Source organism: Pelophylax lessonae, assembly GCF_965119305.1.
Source record: "Pelophylax lessonae genome assembly, chromosome: 1".
Classification (NCBI taxonomy): domain Eukaryota; kingdom Metazoa; phylum Chordata; class Amphibia; order Anura; family Ranidae; genus Pelophylax; species Pelophylax lessonae.
Window position 1 is genome coordinate 271,670,274 of NC_138768.1, and position 21,642 is coordinate 271,691,915.

The following is a 21,642-nucleotide window of genomic DNA, read 5'->3' on the forward strand; positions in this document are numbered from 1 at the left end:
TAACTTTTAGTACTATAGTCTGTTCTCTGGCCTAATGAGGGCCACTTATGTGCGATGCAGAAAAAAGGCAGTATAATCTAAGAGGTGTCTTTACTTGCTGTACAAGCCTGTGGCTGAACATTTGCTTCCAGAAGTGGCCAACACTCTGAAGCCTTCCCACTCCATGCACTTGATCTGACAGGGAATCTCAACCGCAGCTCCTTCCACTGAATGTCCTCAGCATGCCCACTGAAGGTATACAGCAGGGCAATGACACCCTCCCCTCAAAGAGGAGTCCATCCAGGTTCTACTCACAGCTGCAAGCTGCACATGATGTTGCCCCTTCTTTCTCCAATGCAGTGACATCACTCACATGGCATGGCATGTGATTATTGTTCAATGGTTTTTATTGAAGATTTTCATTACAACAAACAAAAGGTGTAAAGAAACATTGCAAAGAATATTGTTCCAAGTAAGAATTACATACAGAGCAGCCAACCGCAGTGAATATGCGTTAATAGTAACAAGATATACACCTCAAAACATGGGTTCATCATAATAACATCAGCAGGAGTCAATTCGCCATTAGCAAGGTCTAAACTAAATTTCAGGGTAGAGCAGGCGTAGAGGAAGGGTGGTACCATTGTGACCACGGTTGCCACAAGGAGAGGGACTTTTGATAGATCCCTCTACTCGAGGCAAACAGTTCATACATACTATGAGTGTGTACCATATCCAGAACTTCTCGGATTGAGGGGGGTTGTGTCTGTTTCCAGTTCCTAGTAATGGTCAGTCTGGCTGCCAAGAGAACGTGGGTGACGATGTGCCTAAGAGCTGGTGGAAACGTTTCGATTGTGAGATTCAACAAGGCGAGAGCCGCGGTAGGTGTTACCGCGGATTTCGTGATATCTGTGATCGCGTGAAAGACATCGTGCCAGTATGTACGGAGGAGCGGGCAGTCCCATAGAATGTGGTAAATGTCGCCTAGGTGTCCGCAGTTCCTCCAACATAGTGGAGAGGAGTGCTTATAGAACTTTGCTAATTTGGTAGGCGTCAGGTGCCAACGAAGCGTGATCTTAATTGTTTGTTCCCATAAAGCCAAGCATTTGGTGTTTTTATATGCATGCCTCAGTGCTGTTTGCCATTAGGCTGTAGTGAAAGATTGGTGTAGATCCTCCTCCCATTGAAGAAGAGGACGTGATTGGTAAATGTGGATTTGTTTTGTATGGCCAGATATATCAGTGAGATGCCTCTTGAGGAAACGGAGGGGTTGGTTAGGAAATGCCATACATTGCTTGGTAAGCTATAACACGGGGTTGGGATTGTAGAGAGAAGGTGCTTAAGCCTGATATAGGAAAAAAGTTCAGATGCAGGGAGATTGTATGCTTGTTGAAGGGACGGAAAGGGTTTTAGGGTCTTATCGTGAAAGAGATGTTGTATTGTCAGTATGCCCCGTGTCGTCCAAGCTGTGAGGGAAATATTGGGTATCAATAGAATGAGTGCTTCCAAGGGTATTGGCGGTGACAGCAGATTAGGGGATGTACCTGTCAGTCAGAAGCTTACGCCATGCGACTAGTGCGGCTACCATCGGGGGAGAGAAGGATGTTGGGATTTGTGGACCATAGGGGGCGCTAAGTATCCAAGTCTTCAAGGACATGTTGGGTGTACGAGAGGATTCAATCTGCCCCCCAGCTAGTGACGTGTGGGGAGCGGTACCAGTCTTTCTTTAAGCTTGGTTGCGAGCGTGGCAAGGTAATAATCGCGAAAATCTACATAGCCCGTCCCCCCCCCGCCAGTCTGCTTGGTAACGATCTATTGTGCGCAACATGGCTTTTTATGCTGCCACATATATGCCCGCAGAGTGGTGTGTAATGACGCGAAGTACGGATTGGGGATAGGGATAGGTAACGTGCGGAATAAATATAGGTGTTGGGGAAGAATCATCATTTTAGGTGTTGGGGAAGAATCATCATTTTAAACGCAGCGAGTCTACCCGACCAGGAGAATTCATGGCGTTGGAGTGTTTGAAGGTCAGAGTGCATTTTGGACAGGAAGGGGGCATAGTTTGTCTTGAAGAGGAATTTCACCGATTTGGTCAGCTGAATACCCAGGTACGGTATGGAGTGATCTGCCCCTGAAAAGGGAAATTGTTGTTGGAGGATGGATTTAGTCGTCAAGTCAAGATCTAGGTCAAGGATGACGGATTTGGTCACGTTCATTTTGTAGTATATGGCGCTGAACCACTTCAATATTTGGTACGTTTCAGGTAGGGAAGATGTGGGGTTAGTAAGCATCACTATCACGTCGTCCGCGAATAGACTTATTTTGTGGGTTACCGATCCGAGCTGAAATCCTGAGATGAGGGGATTGGAGCGTATATGGGCTGCTAGAGGTTCCATGAGGAGATCAAAGATCAAGGGGGAGAGTGGACAGCCCTGACGAGTGCCATTTGTAATACCAAACGGTCTGGATAACATGCTGGATGTGTATACTTTAGCTGAGGGAGTTGAATAAAGCGCAAGGACCGCCGATAATGTTACCTTGGAACCCGAACTTGATTAGAACAGCTTTGAGATAGTCCCAATGGATCCTGTCGAACGCCTTCTCTGCATCCAAGGAAAGAAGCAGAGAAGGCGTTCGAGAGATCTCAGCATGATGGATGATATCTATCAGCCTTCTGGTAGCATCCGAGGCTTGGCGGAATGGAGTAAAACCAGATTGGTCCAAGTGGACAATGGAGGGGAGAATTTTTTTGATCCTGTTAGCGACCAATTTGGCGTATATTTTGGTGTCAAGATTTAGGAGGGATATTGGCCTAAAATTTTGTGGAAGGGTGGGCATTTTCCCTGGTTTTGGAAGTGTGATGATCAAAGCTTGGAGCATTTCTTTTGGAAATTTAGAGGAGGAGGCCGCTTGGAGGAAGACGTTTTGGAAGCATTTGAAGTATTCGCCTAATAGACCATCAGGCCCAGGCGATTTGTTTGAAGGCAGAGTGGAGATGATTTCCACAATTTCTTGTGTCGTAAACGGGGCATTTAGGAGTTCCAATTGGTCCCCTGAAAGGGTGGGGAGAGAGACATCAGCCAGGAACGCGTCAATTATCTCTGTAGAGGGTTGGTGCGTCTCCTGGTCGCATTTAATGTTATACAGATTTTCATAATAGGCACTGAACGCGGCTGCTATGTCTTGTGGGTTGTATTCCTTCCTTGAGGTGGTTGGGTTGTGGAGATATTCGATTCTGGATTTTACTCTTTGTCCCTTAATTTTTTGTGCCATGCTCTTCCCGGCTTTATTGGAGGTGGCGTAAGAAACAGCTTTGCACCGGCGGTGGAACCGTTCAAAGTCCACCAACAATAAAGACCGCAACTCCTGTCTCATTGCAGTGAGTCGTAGCTTACTGTCATGATCAGGTTTAGCTTTATTTTCTATATCTAAGTCAGCTATAGAAGAAAGGAGAGAATCCACTCAGGTAGATCTTTCTTTTCTCTCTAGACCCCGCCTGAATTAACAATCCTCTTACAAACGCTTTGTGAGCATTCCACACCACAGCCGGGTCGGATACCGAATTCTGATTGGTAACAAAAAATTGTCGGAGTTGGTCAGAGACGTGGTTTTTACTACATGGGGTTGCTGTAATAGGAAGTTGTTAGTACGCCACACAAAGTGAGACTGTTGGGGTTATTTGTCTGACAGGGTGAGTGTCAGTGGGGCATGGTCCGACCAGGCTATCGTGTGGATCTCAGAGGCTATAACCTGTTGCAGTAACCATTTATCCAGGAGAAAGAGGTTGATCCTCGAGTAGGTGTTATGGCTCGGTGAAAAGTATGTGAAAGCACGTTCTTCGGCATGTTGACATCTCCACGCATCGTGAAGGTCATAGGAGTGGATCAATGTCTTCAAGCGGGAGCCATGGCGTTTAGAAGGGGCAGTGGAGTCTAAAGAAGCATCAGGAATGGTGTTAAAATCGCCACACACGATAAGGTGTCCTTTTTGGATCTTGGTGGCGGTTTTGAGGACTTTGGAGATGAAAGGAATCTGTCGCTGGTTTGGCGCATATAGATTCAGAATTGTATAGTGCACATTGTTTATGGAACAAACAAGGATAAGGTAACAGCCTTCTACATCCGTGACTAGGTCGTGTTGCTGGAAAGAGACAGAGTCCCTAACGGCTATCATCACACCTCCTTTTTTGGCCGTGTAGCATGAATGAAAGACATAGGGAAAGCTTTTATATCGGCAGTAAGGTAGCGGTGTTTGAGAGAAGTGAGTCTCTTGTACACATATGTCACTCTTGTGGACATTGGCAGTGGACCATAATGATTTCCGCTTGACCGGGTGGTTTAACCCCCTTGCGTTAATGGACATTACTGTGAGCGGCATGTTCTGGATATGAGGAGCTGGGATTACTGGCAAAGGTACTCACACTTGGACGAGTTGACACCAATCGAGCAGGCAGTGTACAGATGGCTGCGGGTCCGACAAGGGCCTGAGTGGCTGGAGAAGTGTCGTCAACTGAAGATCTGGAACAATAAAACGAACACCAGTATCTGCAACTACAAACAAACAACAAAAAGAGAAATTGTAGCTGCAAATCAAACGAGAAGAAAAAAATATGGTACAGAGCAGGCGATCGTATAGCCACTGCTGTTAGGTGGAAAGGTTGCAAAGGTGCTGTGAGGCTTGAAAGTCCACCTGAAGAATGGAAGGCAGCGGTAGGGGCGATAAAGACGTGGTGTACTACCAGTGAATTGGGGGAAAGAGTCTTTCAGCAGAGCTCTGAGAGGAGAACAGAGGAGAGAGTCAATGCATCGTAGGGCCCGCTGCGCATGGCAGTCACGGGCGCTGGTGAGAGTTCCCAGATTGGTGGTTTCTGGACTGCCTGGTTCCGGAGGCCATGGTCTGCATTGGCTCATCCCTGGGAGGAGTGGGTATAATTCCCCATGAGTTGAGTAGCCGCATGCCATTTTGCATAGATGAAATAGTGTGGGGGATCCCATTTTTTGTGACTAGAATAGTCGCCCGATGCCGCCATTTATATGGGATGTTGTGATTCATCAAGCCTTTGGTGATGGAGCTAAGTTGTCTCCACAATTGGAGCGTGTATTTAGAAAGATCCGCAAATAGCTGTATACCCTCCTAAGGAGCTGGGAGCGTGCGCTGGAGTCGTGATGCAGCCAGGAGATGGTCTTTAGTTTGGTAAAAATGTACCCTCATAAGAGTGTCCCGTGGCACTGAGTCAGAACGATGAGATGCCTTAGGTAACCTGTGAATATGATCTATAGTGAGATCCATAGCAGAGCAGTCAGGGAGCATGGCCGCCATGAGGGAGCTAGCATATTTGTGAAGTTCACTCTGAGGGACAGACTCAGGGATGCCACGCAGCTTGACGTTGTTGCGTCTAGATCGGTCCTCTAAGTCAGCCAACTTAGCCTTAATCCACTGCTGTTCATCCCTAGTGTCATCACAAGTGTCTATTATGTCATTATTGGTGTCAGTACAGTCAGCCATCTGTGCTTCCACAGAGTTAAGTCTGCGATCCATCCCCTGCACATGAGATGCTATTTTGCCAAACAGGGAGGTCAGATTTTGAAATAGGGAGGATTGGAAGGATAGCAACATGTCCTTTAAAGTAGTGTCCACCACAGGCTGGCCAGTGGTGGGGAAGTCTGCGAATGAAGCCTGTAAGGAGGGGGCTGAGAGGAGGTTAGGGTCCTGGCTGCTGTGAGGGAGACTTGAGGGCTGCAGCTCCAGCCTCATGCGGGCTTTCGCAGGGCTGGAAGAGGCTGGGGAGTATGCTCCTGGTCCCGTGGGAGAAGATGGGGAGGTCTGGGGCGGAATTACCTCAGAGGGATCCCTGATGTCCTCCGATCGTTGTGAGGAGATGAAGGCTGCGGGAAGTGCCGGCGGCGCCATCTTCGCGGGAAGCGGCTCGTGGCGGGGGCCTGGAGAAGAAGGCCGTAAGCTTTTTCGGCCCATGGTCATCCTTCCTCTTGCGGGACATATTGTGCAGGCGGTCCGCGGGTAACTCCTGAAGCGGTTTATGCGGTGGAACGAGCGCTGGCGGATCCGTCGTCGCTGATTAGTCTCCGCTGTCCTCACAGAGTAAAGGCTTAAGCGGCCATCTCTGGTGCCAGCAAGCCACGCCCCCATGGCATGTGATTATACGGTGGGTGGGTGTGTATGTATGTACAGTACTGTGCAAAAGTCTTACGTAGGTGTGAAACGCTGTAGATTAAGAATGTTAATAGTTTATATTAATACAATGGAAAGTAAATGCACAGAAGAGAAATCCAAATCAAACCAATATTTGGTGTGACCACCCTTTGCCTTCCAAACAGCATCAATTCTTCTAGATACATTTGCACACAGATTTTGAAAGAACTTGGAAGGTTGTTCTAAACATCTTGGAGAACTAACCACAGATATGTGGATGTAGCCTGCCTCAAGTTCTTCTGTTTCCATGTAATCCCAGACAGACTCGATGTTGAGATCAGAGCACTGTGGGGGCCAAACCATCACTTCCAGGACTACTTTTTCTTCTTTACACTGAAGATAGTTCTTACAGACATACAGTGTTGGCTGTATGTTTGGGGTCGTTGTCCTGCAGTAGAATAAATTTGGGGCCAATCACCCAGCATTGAGGACACAATTGATTCTGACCAAATCTCCAATTCCCATTTGCAGAAATGCAGCCCCAAACTTGCAAGGAACCTCCAGTATGCCTCACTGTTGACTGCAGACACTCATTATTGTACTGTTCTCCAGCCTTTCAGAGAACAAACCGTCTTTTGCTACAGCCAATTTTTTTACATTTTGAATCCTCAGTCCAGAGCACCTGCTGCCATTTTTCTGCATTTTTCTGTTCCTATGTTTTTATGCATATAGTTGCTTAGCCTTTTTTTTTTTCTATGTCCTATGCTGTTTTGAAGGCAAAAAGTGGTCACACCAAATATTCTGAAAGCATTCTTAATTTACAGCATTTTTCACACCTGCCTAAAACTTTTGCACAGTACTGTATATGTATGTGTTCAACTTTATCTCTTAGCTACAACCTCCCTAATCCAGCCATAGATGGATTAAATCTCAGCCAGTAAAGCAGGGACCAGCTGAGATTCTAACCATCTGTGGGCAAGCTGGTTGTACCGAAGTCTGGATTTTTTACATGCAATTACTGCTAATGGCTATAGTGGCTAGCAGTGATATTCTGCCAGCCGGGAAGGCTCTTCACACCCCTCCCCTGTTGGTAGACTACAATTGTGCTGCGGGAGGCAGACCCCCATCAACGCTGAACATTAGGCTACCTTCACTGTGTCCACATCTTTTGCACTCTTGAGGAGGTTGCGCTGCCCTCCTTGTACTTGGTCTGGGCGGCTCATGTGTTCCTGTCCACCGTGGCGTCCTTCCGGAGTTTGTATTCTCCTTTTGTGACTATGGATTGTCCATAGATGGGCCTGACTGCCTCCTCTGCTACCATTTCTCAATGGATCAGGCGGATGGTGGTTCAGGCTTATGAAAGGGTCAGGCTCCCCCCTTACCCCCATTACGAAACACTTTACCAGAGCGAGTAGTGCCTCCTGGGCATTCTGACATCAGGCCTCTGTTTCAAGTTTGCTAGGGGGCTACCTGGTTGTTTGTGCATCCCTTTGCCAAATTTTACAACGTTGTTGGGGTTGCATCTTTGGGTGCTTGTTTTGAGGTTCCATGTTTCCACAGTGGGGAAGGGGGCTGGGAGGGGTGGCGTTCTTTTGAAGGTTGCCTTTTTGGCTTGTTGGCTCCTCTTTTTGCTGCTTACCCCTCATTGGGGCACTGCTTTGGGATGTCCCTATTGTCAGGAATGAAGAGAAGCTGAGAACAGAGAGGGTGGTTATTCCAGCTTGGACTGTCCATAGGCAGTGCGATGTTCTTTTCTGCCTAGTGTTCTACTCCTGAATGTTGTGCTATAAACCCTATGGTCAAGAATGTGTCTGTCAATGAACTATAGAGAAAGGGGTTTTGCAATGAGTAACAAAACAAATCCTGTTTCGTGGCGTTCATTATGAGATACAGGTCCTACACCCCTCTGTTTTTATGATCCACTCCTGATATTGCTTGTTACAAAACTGGAGCATAATGTGGGTGGGAGGGGGTAGGCTATGTTTTCCTACAGCTTTTTTTTTTTTTTTTTTTTTTTTTTACAGTATCCAATCACATGAAGGTAGTTGCAAAACTCTGAGGCCCCTTTCACACGATTGGGTCCACCTGTCCGTTTTTCCGGCGGACCTGATCGAGCCACCCATTGACACATGTGTCCGCTGACACCCGCCTGGCATCCGATCCGACAAGATCCGATGAAAACAGACATATGGCAATACTTTCACCAATCCGTCCAGCGGATCGGATAAAAACTGACATGCTGTCATCTGATCTCCCCATAGAGGAGAGCAGGACTCTGACAGATCCGTCTTTGCACAGTGAGTGGAGACGGACCGGTCATCTGCCTGCTCAATGGGGATCAATTGAGCGATCCCCGCTGAGCAAGCTGAATCCGTCCAAACGGATCCGCCCCACTTCAAAGGGACCTAAGTCTCTGCATATTCCACCTGTGTCCCCCAAAGAAAAGGATTTTACGGTAAGTCCCAAATCCTGTTTTACCAGGTCTTTCGATTTCTAATTTTTTTTCCTCTGTTTAAATGTAAAGGACATTGGGTTTGATTCTAGCAAGGATAGGACCTCCTAGGGTTTTTGGAAGTAGCAAGAGATTTTTTATGGGGACTTTTTGGGCCTTAGATCCCACAATGTGGTTTTCTTCACCTTCTCCCTTATATGTGGTAACTAGTATTCTTTTTTTTTTTTTTTTTACTCTCAGATGATAAAAACCTCCCAAGTGTGCCTCCTCTACAGCTAAGTGTCCCAGCTGATTACCCTGAACAAAGTCCACTATGGATGAACAACCCCCGTCAATATGGTATGTAATGACCCCTGCATTTCTGTTCATTTTGCTTTAAAAATACTATTTAAATGTCTATAAAATCTATGAAACCATTTAATGTAAACATAGAGAATTTACCTAGAGAAACTTACATTACAGGCATGATGTGAACAAAAGAAATGTCCTTGACATTCAGTTCTAGGTCACCTCAACCTATGTGCATGCTGTACAGACAATCTGCTTTTCTCTGTCGCTCATTGACAGACTTAGTCCTCCTTGATTAATATCAACTCGGGTTATACTGCCCTCTACAGGAGTAGGACTAGACAGGAAAGAAAATGTTCTGGCCACACCCCAGGGGCAGTCCCAGAGGGTATATCCTCTCACTTCCTGCTACAGCAAATCATTTTTTTTTCTGTCTAGTTAGGAGTAAGGACCTAGATTCCTTGCTAGGATCTTCGGTCCTGGCAGGATTTTTTTTTTTAGAAATACTTTTTTAGACCGCTTTTTTTCTCCAGTGTTCCTGTGAGATCTTCAAGCAAGTACGCTGAAACTGGGCGACGGGCTGGATGTTGAGATCCAGTGGTCACCCCAGTTCAGCCTACGAGCGCGTGCAGGCCATAGCTCTGCGCTGGGTCGGCCGCGACATAGTCCCACTGGACGGGGACTGACCCTGCGAGTTAAACGTCTCGCCTGGACGCCAATGACCAGCAGAATCACGGCGTCCACATTGGTCGACAGCCCCCCCACTCCGGTGGAGAGGGGTTCTGTCAGGAGTTGGCGCCCGCCTGGTTCCGGTATGGTGAGTAGAATGTTCCCCCTCTCCCCCTGTCGGGTGTGTTGGTGGACGCGGGCCCCTCTCTGGGATGGTCGGATAAATGAGTTTCTGGGTCTCCCCTCTATCCTATAACAGGTCACAGATCCCCCAATTTGAGTGTGATTTTGTGAATAGAAACCAGGAGGCTTGGTTTGGGAGCTGACGATCTAAAGTTACTATACGACTGTAAGGGTGACTGAAGTCAGTGGCAGACTACTAAAAGGCATTACTATTGAGGTATAGAGGTATCCTACCTGTCTAGTGTATACACAGGCCGATGCCTATGCCTGAGTTACTGCAGCCACAGATCGCCATCCCTCCAGAAGCCGGTCACTTCCATAGGCCGCACAGCCTCCCGCAGGCCCAGAAAACCTCCCACAGGACGAGGCACTTCCGCAGGCCGCACAGGCCGAATGTACACATCCCGCAGGCCGCTGCAAGCCGCCGCTATCCTACACAGGCCGCCGCCATTTTCCTGCAGATCGCACGAGGCCGCCATATTGGCGTAGCCTCGTGTCTCCAGCATGGGGGCGGCCATGTTTGAGGTGACCAAACACGTCGTGGAGCAATTGGGAGGCGCCGGAAGGCGTGTAGAGGGGCGGGGCTGCCTCCTTGGCCCGGGAAAGCAAGCCAAAGACTTCCTGTCTGTAACAGACAGTGCTGGAAGCAAGTTGATAACAAACTTCTGTGCATCAGGTGAGCCTTGGGCTCTCTCTCTCTCTCTCTCTCTCTCTCTCTCTCTCTCTCTCTCTCTCTCTCTCTCTCTCTCTCTCTCTCTGAGTGGTCCAAGCAGGTAGACTGAGGGGCGCTATCGCGCTGGGGGACTAAGTAGAAAAAAAAAAATTTTTTTCTTGCAATTAATTTTTTTTGTGTTTGCTGGCAAGTGTCTTGTTACATGAACCCTGCCACACATGTATCCTCACCTGATCCCCTCGGGGTGGCCGCAGGACCCTCCAGTACCCCACTTGTGATGATGCATTATCAGCAGTTTTGGAGTCTTTGGTATCCCGGGTGGAGGTAGCCTGTCAGGGACGAGGGTCAAGAAGAGCGACCCCCGCCTACCCCTATGTCATCTGATACCTCAGATACGGATTCTGAGCTGGTCATTGCAGTCCCTTTTCTGGGGTTGTTGTCTCAGGTACCGTCTCCTCAGACAGTAAGGAGGACGCTTCTGCCTCCGCCATAGCACAAGAAGCGTTGGTGGAAGCACTAGTTGTGTCTGTCCGGGAAACCTTAAATCTTGAGGTTACACCGGCAGAGGTAGCTGAGACTGATATTCCTCTTTTTGGTACTAGCAAGCCTACCAAAATGGTGAAGGGTTTCCCTTGCCCAAATGGGGTCGTCCGTAAACGAGCCCCTGCTATTTCCAAACGCATTGCTAGGCGCTATCATTTTGAGGAATCAATCATTACAAAGATGGACGGTACCACCAATAGTCGACTCACCGATTTCCAGACTAAATAAAGCCACTGTTATCCCGTTGGATTAACAGAATGGGCCCCACCCATCTCTAGGGTGGGGGGACGTCTTCACCGGTTTCCGGATCCAGGGCTTTCCAGAATCCCGGATAAAGGTGTTCGCAAGGTCATATGGTCGGGATACAAGATCGAGTTTCGATCACTTCCACCGGTGCGATTCTTCCCTTCCAATGTTCGACATCCCCGGGTCGCTTAAAAAGCTTTGCGGGGGACAGCTTGATGCAACAAGCAGTGGTAGTTCCCATTCCTTGGAGGAGTTCTAGTCGAACTTGTTCACAATGCCCAGGAAAAAGGGCTAGGTGCGTCCAATTCTGGTCTTGGAAGAGATGGAGTCCATCCATACAGTGGTGGCCTCCCTGCATCAGGGGGATTTCCTGGCGTCCATAGACATTTAGGATGCCTATCTTCATATCCCCATCTTCGTAGGACATCAGCGTTTTCGTTGCTTTTCCCAAAGATCATCCCTGGTTCCCACCAGGAGACTGAACTATCTGGGCCTAATTTTGGATAGATCCTTGGCAAGAGTGTTTCTCCATGCGGAGAAACTCCAGAAGATTCAGTCAATGATTCGGATGTTGCTGTCCGTCAACTGGCTGGGATTGATGGTCGCCTCCTTAGAGGCAGTACCGTTTGCCCAGTCTCCTACCCGAATTCTCCAAAGAGGAGATTCTTCTCATATGGAATCGGAATCCCGATTCCCTGGAAAATCGGATCCGATTGAGCGAGCGGACCAGGGAGGCTCTGGTCTGGTGTTACTGGACCGAGCAGCTCCAGGGCAGCCCGGTTCGGATCCAATCGGACTATGCCACGGTCATGGCTTATGTCGATCACCAAGGGGCACCAAGAGTGCCCTGGCGGCCATAGAAGTGGCCAACATTCTTATTGGGGGAACAGTTGTTCCAGTTCTCTCCGCGATATTTATCACGGGGGTGGACAGGCAGATTATTTCAGCCGTCAGATTCTGGATCAAGAGGAATAGTCTCTTCATCCAGAGGTATTTCGGCAGCTGTCCCTTCATTGGGGCACCCCGGATATGGATCTGTTGGCACGTTGGCTCAACAGGGCTCGCGCCCGCGATCCTCTAGCGGACGCAGCAGACGCGCTGAGCGCCCCGTAGGGGAAGTATCAGCTACTGTATATCTTCCCCCCCTCTCAAGTTACTGCTGAGATTTCTCCGCAGCATAGAGGTGGAGGGAACTCCAGTTATCCTAATAATTCCGGGCTAACCTCATCAAGCCGGGTACGCCGACTTGGACAGGCTAGTCGCGGACGCTCCTTGGAGACTTCCTCTCAGGGAGGATCTGCGGTCTCGAGGACCGATCTTTCATCGTGCTTTACAGTCGCTGCTTTTAATGGCCTGGCTATTGAGACCCAGGTACTGAAGGGCAGAGGGTTGTCAGCTTCAGTTATTCCTACTCTAATTAAAGCAAGGAAAGCGACTTCCAGCAAAGTCTATTATCGCACATGGAAGACTTGTATCGCGTGGTGTGAATCTTTGGGATTTCCCCCACGTACCTATTCGGTGACCCGAATCTTGGCTTTTTCTGCAAAAGGGGGTTGAGCAGAAACTATCCTTGAGCACTATCAAGGGTCAGGTTTCAGCATTAGCAATCTTCTTTCAGAAGCCTTTGGCTACTCATTCCTTGGTGTGGAATTTCATCCAGGGGGTGCCAGTGCGTGCGCCCTTACCGCCCTGGGATCTTAATTTGGTGTTGTCGGTTCTTCAGAAACCTCCCTTTGAAAATTATCAGGGAGATTCCCTTGCTTACATTATCCCAGAAGGTGGCCTTCTTGGTGGCTATCACTTCTGCACGCAGGGTGTCAGAACCGGCTGCATTATCATGCCATTCCCCATATCTAGTGGTTCAGAGGGATAAGGTAGTTCTTCATCCGAAGCCATCTTGTCTTCCTAAGGTGGTTTCAGATTTTCATCTGAATGAAGATATTGTGCTACCTTCCTTGTGTCCTAAGCCCAATCATCCTCAAGAATATGTGTTGCATTCCTTGGATGTGGTTCGGGCAATCGGGGTATACCTGAAGACTACGGAATCGTTCCGTAAGACGGATTCACTTTTTGTGATCACGGATGGCCCCAGAAAGGGGTTGCCTGCATCTGCCGCGACTATCTCCAAATGGATTAGGCAGTCGGTGGTACAGGCTTATTCTATTAAGGGTTGGAATCCTCCGTTCCCTGTTAAGGCGCACTCCACTCGAGCGCTCAGTACTTCCTGGGCCTGCCGCCAGTGGTCCAGGTGTGCAAGGCGGCTACCTGGTCGTCGGTGCATACCTTTACAAAATTTTATAAAGTTGATGTGATGGCATCGGCGGATGCCTCATTTGGCCGCAAGGTTTTGCAGGCCGCAATGTGAGGAGACCGGTGGTCTACCTCAAGGGTTTTTTTCCGTTGGAATTTCAGTTGATTCTCATCGTGTGTTTGATGAGCCTTTAAAACTTCTAGTTGGCACCGGTTGGGCCTTCTAGATTGGATTTTGATTTCCATTTTCCCACCCCTCATTTTTGGCACTGCTTTGGGACGTCCCGAGATGATATTAATCAAGGAGGACTACGTCTGTCAATGAGCGACAGAGAAAAATGGATTTTTGTAAAATCTTACCGTAAAATCCTTTTCTCTTAAGCTCATTGACAGACGTAGTACCCGCCCCTCTGTTTTTGAGTTGGGTTGGGTTAAATTCTCTAAACACTGCTTTGTGACATAACTGATTTGCTGTAGCAGGAAGTGAGAGGATATACCCTCTGGGACTGCCCCTGGGGTGTGGCCAGAACGTTTTCTTTCCTGTCTAGTCCTACTCCTGTAGAGGGCAGTATAACCCGAGTTGATATTAATCAAGGAGGACTACGTCTGTCAATGAGCTTAAGAGAAGAGGATTTTACGGTAAGATTTTACAAAAATCCATTTATTTCCTCTTCGCAGGACAATACTTGTATAGAAGCATCTGGCTAATAGGCATGGTTTTGGTGGAAGTATATTATTGGATACAATTTTAATATAAAAACGAAATCCCAACCACAGCCAAAACTTTCTGGATAGGTTTTCCAGGTCTTTGTTACTGGCTGTATCCATTTGTGATATTTTTTTACACTGATGTATAGTGTATCACTAGTGAAGAAGTAGGTAGAAATTTCCCCAATGTGGGAATAAAAACGGGATATTTGACTTGCCATAAAATCCTTTTCTCTGAAGTTCATTGACAGACGCAGCGCCATATTCTTGACCATTGGGTTATGCTACCCCCTACTGGAGTAGGACACTAGGCAGGAAAAATCTATACCATGCCTTTGGGGCAGTCTCTGCAGGCAAACACTCACTCTGCTATAGGATTCAGTTTTGTTGCAAGCAGTGTTTAGAAGAAAAACCCCATCCGACTCAGAAATAAAGGGACGGGTGCTGCGTCTGTCAATGAATTGTTAAGAAAAAGGATTTTACTTTAAGTCAAAAATCCAGTTTTCTCTATCGTTCATTGACAGACGCAGCTCCATATTCTTCTTGACCATTGGGACGTCCCAAAGAAGTATTTGGCCGAGGGGTGGGAAAACAACGTAGTAAAGAAAGTAATTGCCCTAAACTTGGCCAACCAGTCAACATGGAGCTCAACCATGAACAATTGGAGCTCATCTAGAAGCAAACATACACCCTCAAAGAGAAAATGTTCTCCTTTTAAACAGCAGCCTGCAAAACCTTGTGGCGGAAAGAATCATCTGAAGATGCCAACACATCTACTTTGTAGAATTTTGTGAACGTGACCAAATTGCCACCTTGCAAACTTGCATTACTGACTCCTGATGGCGAAAAAACCCAAGAGGCAGTAGTAGAATGCGCCTTCACAAGGAAAGGTGGAACATGACCCTTCCGTGAATGGGCCTGTACCACTGTCTGCCTGATCTATCTGGATATAGTCACAGCAGATGTAGCCAATCCCTTGCAAGGTCCTTCCGTGAGGACAAAGAGAGTCTGATTTCCTGAAAGATTCAGTAGCCGCCAGGTAAACCCTAATTGCCTGAACCACATCCAAAGAACGCAAGGATGCTTGGGCTTAGGACAGAGTGAAGGCAGCACAATGTCTTAATTCAAATGGAAATAAGAAACCACCGTAGGAAGAAACGACTGATTAGGTCGAAATTCCACCTTATCTCTGTGGACCACCAGATAAGGTGAACGGCAGGATAGCACCGCACCAGATACTCTGGGAGCAGAGGTAATAGCTACCTTCTGCGAGAGTGTAAGCAGAGGAATCTCCCTAATGTTCTCAAAGGGAGGTTTTTGAAGAACAGACAGTACCAAGTTAAGATTCCATGGAGGTAATGGGGATCATATCAGGGGAGCCATATGGCGAACCCCTTGAATAAAAGTGCGAACAAAGCATGCGTAGCTAAAGGGCGTTGAGAAAAACACAGCCAAAGCTGACACCTGGCCTTTATTAGTATCCAAGTCCAACCGCTGTTCAACCCCTCTTTGGAGAAAGGTCAAAATCCTAGCCACCAAAAAAATTTGAGGATGCATCTTCAACAATTCACACCATAAGATGTACGATGATGGATCTTCCTGGAGGTAGATATTCTAGCCTTCAACACTGTAGGAATCACTGAGTCAGAAAGACCCCCCTGTCCTTCAATACCTGGGTTTCAACAGCCACGCCGTGAAAGCCAGCGACTTAAAGCAGGATGGAAAATCGGCCCTTGAGACAACAGATCTTTCCTGAGGGGAAGTCTCCGAAGGAGCATCAGCGACCAACCTTATTAGATCTGCATACCAAGACCGGCAAGGCCACTCTGGGGCGACCAGAATCCCTTCCACCTCTATCCTGCGCAGAAGCCCCGGCAGGAGTTTCAGCGGAGGAAATCCTAAACTAGGCAGAAACAAACTGAATCCTATAGCAGAGTTAGTGTTTGCCTGCAGGGACTGCCCCATAAGCATGGTAAAGATTTTTCCTGCCTACTCCTGTAGGGGGCAGCATAACCTAATGGTCAAGAAGAATATGGAGCTGCTTCTGTCAATGAACGATAGATAGTGTTTTTACTAATGTCTGATTTAATAATTAATTTTATTATTATTAATGATTTTTAATAGATTTGTCCACACTTCCTTTCCTTGTGCAAGGGGACAGGAAATGAGGAAAGATCTTCCCAATGAGACCCTGACGGAGGATCGAACCATTTCCTGCTGTAACGTTTTGCCTGTAGTTGGACATAACCTTTAGTGTCTAAACTGTATTAGGTTTGAGTGTGTGATTTCCCTAAGAATTACCAGCCAGGGTTTAGGGGTTTCTATTGCTGATAACACACACAAAAAAAAATTTTCATCTGTGGATGCTTTGACATATATGTAAATGCATCACAAAAAAGGCCATAGGAGGCATAGGGCCAAAAGATCTTTGACCTTCTCCTTTACGTAGTCATTTATTTCCTCTTAGTGATTTTTTAAATCTGCAGCTTTCACTAAAAGAATACATGGTGATCATGTCATGAAGGGTCCTTGTTCAGAGATTCACTGTAAAGGGGTGACAATCTATCCCAGTCTTCCAATTGTGCTTTCTATTTTGTATTCTCCATTTTAAAGCTGTGAACCGGGGAGTGACAGGTTAACATTTTCCTTACATATTATGCAGAGATGGCCTACTGTTGTCACCATCAGCTGTAGACAATAAGGCTAGATAGTCTTTGTCGCCTCTATGGCCTTGGAGGACCAGAGCAACGTCAAGACGCCACTTCTGGTCCAGGGTGAAAATAAACGATTTTTCCTTTTTTTTTTTTTTTTTTTTTTTTTTTTTAAGCTTTTGCATTTTAAAGGTAAATGAGACATTTTGGGGTCTTCCTGACCTCAGATCTCCCCATTAAGAGGACCTGTCATCCTTGTTTCTATTACAAGGAATGTGTACATTATTTGTAATAGGTATAAAAGTGATTAAAAAATAAATAAAATGACCGTGTAAAAATGAAGAAAAAAATTAATTTTTAAAGCGCCCCCATCCCTCTGTGCTCGAGCGCAGAAGAGAACACATACATAGGTCGCGCACGCATATGTAAACCATGTTCGCGCCACACAAGTATCGCCATAAACGTTAGAGTGAAAGCAACAGGTAACCTGTATAAAATTTTAAATCGTCCACTATGTAGATTTTTAAGTACAGTAGTTTATTGCCATTCCACCAGCATGCACAATTTTAAAGCGTGACATGTTGGGTATCTATTTACTTGGCGTAACATCATCTTTCATACTTTACAAAACAAATTGTGGTAAACATTGTGTTTTTTTTTTTTTTTTTTTTAATTCGTTAAAGTGTATTTCTCTTTTGTTCATTGATGGACACAGCTCCTGATTCTTCTCAACCTTTGGGTTATACTGCCCCCTACAGGAGTAAGACACTAGGCAGGAAAAAAGCTTGACTATGCCTATGGGCAGTCCCAGGGGGGTATACACCCACACTCAGCTATAGCCACTCAGTTTTTTTTTCTGCATAGTTCCTTGCTGAGATCTCTATTCCTGGCAATATTTTTCCTTTTTTAAATAGATTTTTTCCTATATTCGTTAGTTTGTTCCAGTGAGATTCTATGATCAACTGCAAGACTAGGCAACGGACTGGATAATCTAGATCCAGAGGGTCCCTCCAGTCTGGCCAGCGAGTGCGCGCAGGCCTCAGCTCCGCGCTGGGTCAGCCGCGACATTGCCCCACTGGACAGGGGCTGACCTGCGAGTTAAACGTTTCACGAGGGTGCATGCGATCTGACCTTGGCCTGATTTGCAGCGTTCCTCCTAGCTGATAGACAACCACATCCAGATGGAGCGATGGTGCTCACCCTGTTCCTGGTATGGTAAGTAGCTGTCGTCGCCCCCCCCCCCCCCTCTACTCCTTGAGGGTTTTTAGGGTGGACATGGGGCCCCCCCCTCCTAAGTATTCGGTGGTCACTGTGGATCTTCAGGCTGTGGGGCGCTTTAATCTTTGATGGCAACCATTCCACTATTATTGTGGAGGGCACCTACCCCTTGTAGGTGCCCTCCACATGGATTGTTAGGTTTTTCCGGGTCACCTTAGCATATAGCGTCCACTGCTCTCCCCTGCCTCATCTGTCCATCAGATCTTGAATCTGTTTCAGACGAGAGTCATGGGTCTGCGTCCACACATCCTGAGTGCTCAGGCAGTGAGGATGTTTCCTCTAGCCGTGCATGAAATGGCGCTGGTGGATGCACTGTTTGTGTCAGAGCGTGACCTTTTAAACATGGCGGAGATGCTGCTTCGGAGGCTCCAGTCCCTTTTTGACACCACAGGTCCTCCACTGTGGCGGGGGTGTTCCCTTTCCCGCTTACTTTGACAACATTGTCATATAACATTGTGGTTTTTCAAAACGCACTCTTGTTGTCCCTAAGCGTTTTGCTATGAGGTATCCTTATAAGGATTCCCAGCCTAAAAAGTGGATGGTCCCACCTGGATTTGCCGGTTTCCAGGTTAAATAAAGCTACCTAATTCTTGTTGAGGAGTCCTTGGCCTTTAAAGATCCGGATGATAGCAGAGCTGAGGCTCTGGCCCGCCATATATTTCACTATGGTTGGTTCGGCTTAGGCCAGTATTTGCTATTGCCCTAGTGTCTTAAACTCTGATGAGTGAGCTAAACTTTTATGCCAGGACCTGGAGGGGAAACCGCTTTCCCCTGCTTTTGCGGAGGGGCTTCTTTGATTTTAGGCTGCCTGTATTAGCAGTGGTCCTTGGCGTCTTTATCTGGCTAACAATGCTGGTCTGCGGTCCAGACTTTTAAGAAGGCCTTATCTGTTCTCCCCTTTGTGGGGGATCACCTGTTTGGAGCTTCCTTGGATGACATCATTAAGGGTCTCGGGGGAGGAGAGTACTCATCTTGCGAGGGCAAGGAGCCGCGTTGTAGACGTGGGCCATTCTTCTTGGCTCATAAGAGGCTTTTTTTTTTTTTTTTTTTGTCCCTCAGGGGATAAAGGTCTTTCAGGGCCTCCCCCGGAGGTTCCAAGAGGACCTGGTTTGGCAAGCCATGAGGGGCTCTTCCAGACCTGTGGACCAGCCTTCCTATGCGTGAAGGGGTGCCTTCATCTGTATCTGGGGTGGGGGGACGTCTTCATTGATTTATGGATTAGTGGATACCTCTGGTACAGGTCAAGTGGGGCCACAAGGTAATTCGGTGCGGCTACAAAATCGAGTTTTGGTCTTTTCCTCTGGAAAGGTTCTTCCCTTCCAACCTGCACTTGTCCCCTGATTGCTTACGGGGTCACTTGGGGAGGTGCAAGACTTTTTACTTCATGTGGTGATTGTCCTGGTTCCGGAATGTTTTCTGGGGATTTACTCAAGTCTGTTTACAGTCCTCTGGAAGAAAGGAAAGATCCGTCCAATTCTGGACCTCTAGGTGCTAAACCGCTTTGTGCAGGTACAGAAGTTCTGAATGGAGTCAATTCGCACAGTAGTGGCATCCCTACATCCTGGGGATTTTCTCGTTTCTATCGACATCAAGGACGCCTACCTTCACATTCCAATATGTGCCGGTCACCAGCGCTTCCTCCGCTTTGCCGTGGGTGAGGAGCATTGTCAGTTTGTGGCGGTTTACCTTTGGTCTTGCCTCTATTCCTTGGGTCTTCACAAAGTGTTGGCCCCGGTGCTAGTATTGTTGTGGCAGCAGGGGATCGTGGTGCTGGGGTACCTAGACGATCTTATGCGAGCAGAGTCTTTGACTGCTTTGATGGACACCTTTATGCTGCAATCTCTGTGGGAGTTCAGTTCAGGAACTCCCCAAAAGTCTGCTTTGGTTCCGTCCCTTCAGAAGTCTGCTCTGGTTCCGTCCCCAAAACTGGACTATCTGGGTAGATTCTGCCTCAGCTGGAGTGTTGCTTCCTGTGTAAAAACTCCAGAATTTGCCAGAGGCAATTCAGCTTCTGTTGTCCAGCAGACGGTCATCCCTCGGGCTTGCATGCGGTGCTGGATCTGATGGTGTCTACCTTCGTGGCAGTTCCATTTGCACAGTTCCACACAAGATCTCTGCAAAAAGAGTCTGGTGAAATAGGACAAGAATTTCATTCTCTAAGGGTGGCTTTGTTCTCTGGCACTTCGACAGGGAAATCCTTCTCCCCCTGTACTGGGCGGTTGTCACCACGGATGCCAGCCTTTCCGGATGGGAAGGCTTCCTTATCACAGCTTGTGCTCAAGGGGTCTGGACTCGGGAAGAGTCCAAACTGCCGATCAATGTACTGGAACTCCGAGCGATTAGACTTTGTCTGGATCATTGAACGATTCGTCTTTAGGGGTGTCCAGTACGAATTCAATCGGACAATGCTACGGCCGTGGCCTATGTCAATCACCATGGGGGCACAAGAAGTGTCCTGGCAGATCGGGAAGTACCTGGCATTCTAAGGTGGGCAGAACGATCGTTCCAGCCCTCTCTGCTGTACACATTCCATGGAAGGTACAGTGGTTTGTGCCATGGTCTCAGGATCCTCTGGCCGAAGCCGCAGATGCATTAGTGGTTACTTGGCATGAGTATCATTTGATTTATGCCTTTCTCAAACTTCTGCCAAGACTCCTGTGCAGGATTGAAGCAGAAGGGTTTGCGGTCTTTCTGGTGGCTCCAGACTGGCCTTGCCGTTCTTGGTGCGCCGATTTGGTACGGCTGGTCGCAAGATCTGCTGTATTTTCGGTGGCTTGGATCTTGGATTTCTTCCAACGGCGGATTGAGCAGTGCCTGGCCTTGAGTACCAGCAAGGACCAGGTTTCGGCCTTGGCAGTTTCTTTCAACGTCCATTGGCTACACTTTCCTTGGTGCATATCTTTCGCTAGGGAGCTCGACACTTAGTTCCTCCCCAGTGTGGTCTCCATTACCGCCGTGGGTCCTCAAATTGGTGTTGTCAACTATCCATAGGAATCTCCCTTCGAAAATTTCGGGAGGTTTCCGTGCTTACGTTGTCCCAGAAGGTGGCCTTTTTGGTGGCTATTACTTCTGCGTGAAGGATGTCTAAGCTGACCGCTCTGTAAACCAACAGGTAAGGTGGATAAGGCAACGCAAAGGTGGTTCTTCGTCCCTGTCCGTTGTTCCTTCCAACGTTCGTTTCTGATTTCCATTTGAATGAGGACATTGTGTTGCCTTCCCCTTGTCCCAGGCCTAAATATCTTAAGGAAATTGCTCTGCATTCCTTGGATGTGGTTTGGGCAATCAGGCTGTACCTGCCAGCTTCGGAGTCTTTTAGGAAGTCAGACTCACTATTTGTCTTCACGGATGGACCTCGAAAAGGGTTGGCCATTTCTGCTGCAACCATTTCCAGATATATCAGACAGTGATTCAGCCCTATTCAATTAAGGGTCAGGTTCCTCCTTTCCCTGTTAAGGCACACTCTCTACTAGGGCGCTTAGTGCCTCCTGAGTCTTCTGTCATCAGGCTTCAGTGATGCAGGTTTGCAAGGCGGCCATCTGGTTGTCTGTGCAAAGCTTTATAAAGTGGAT

At 47.6% G+C, this 21,642-nt stretch overlaps 1 protein-coding gene across 4 annotated transcripts in view; it reads left to right on the forward strand.

Annotated features, from left to right (window-relative positions):
- MED15 (mediator complex subunit 15) overlaps positions 1–21,642 on the forward strand; it is a 147,143-nt gene that overhangs the window by 113,819 nt on the left and 11,682 nt on the right. For all 4 annotated transcript variants that reach the window (XM_082243759.1, XM_082243762.1, XM_082243761.1 and 1 more), the window contains one exon: positions 8,825–8,923. In XM_082243759.1, the coding sequence (XP_082099885.1) occupies positions 8,825–8,923 (99 nt within the window). The remainder of the gene's footprint in view (positions 1–8,824; positions 8,924–21,642) is intronic.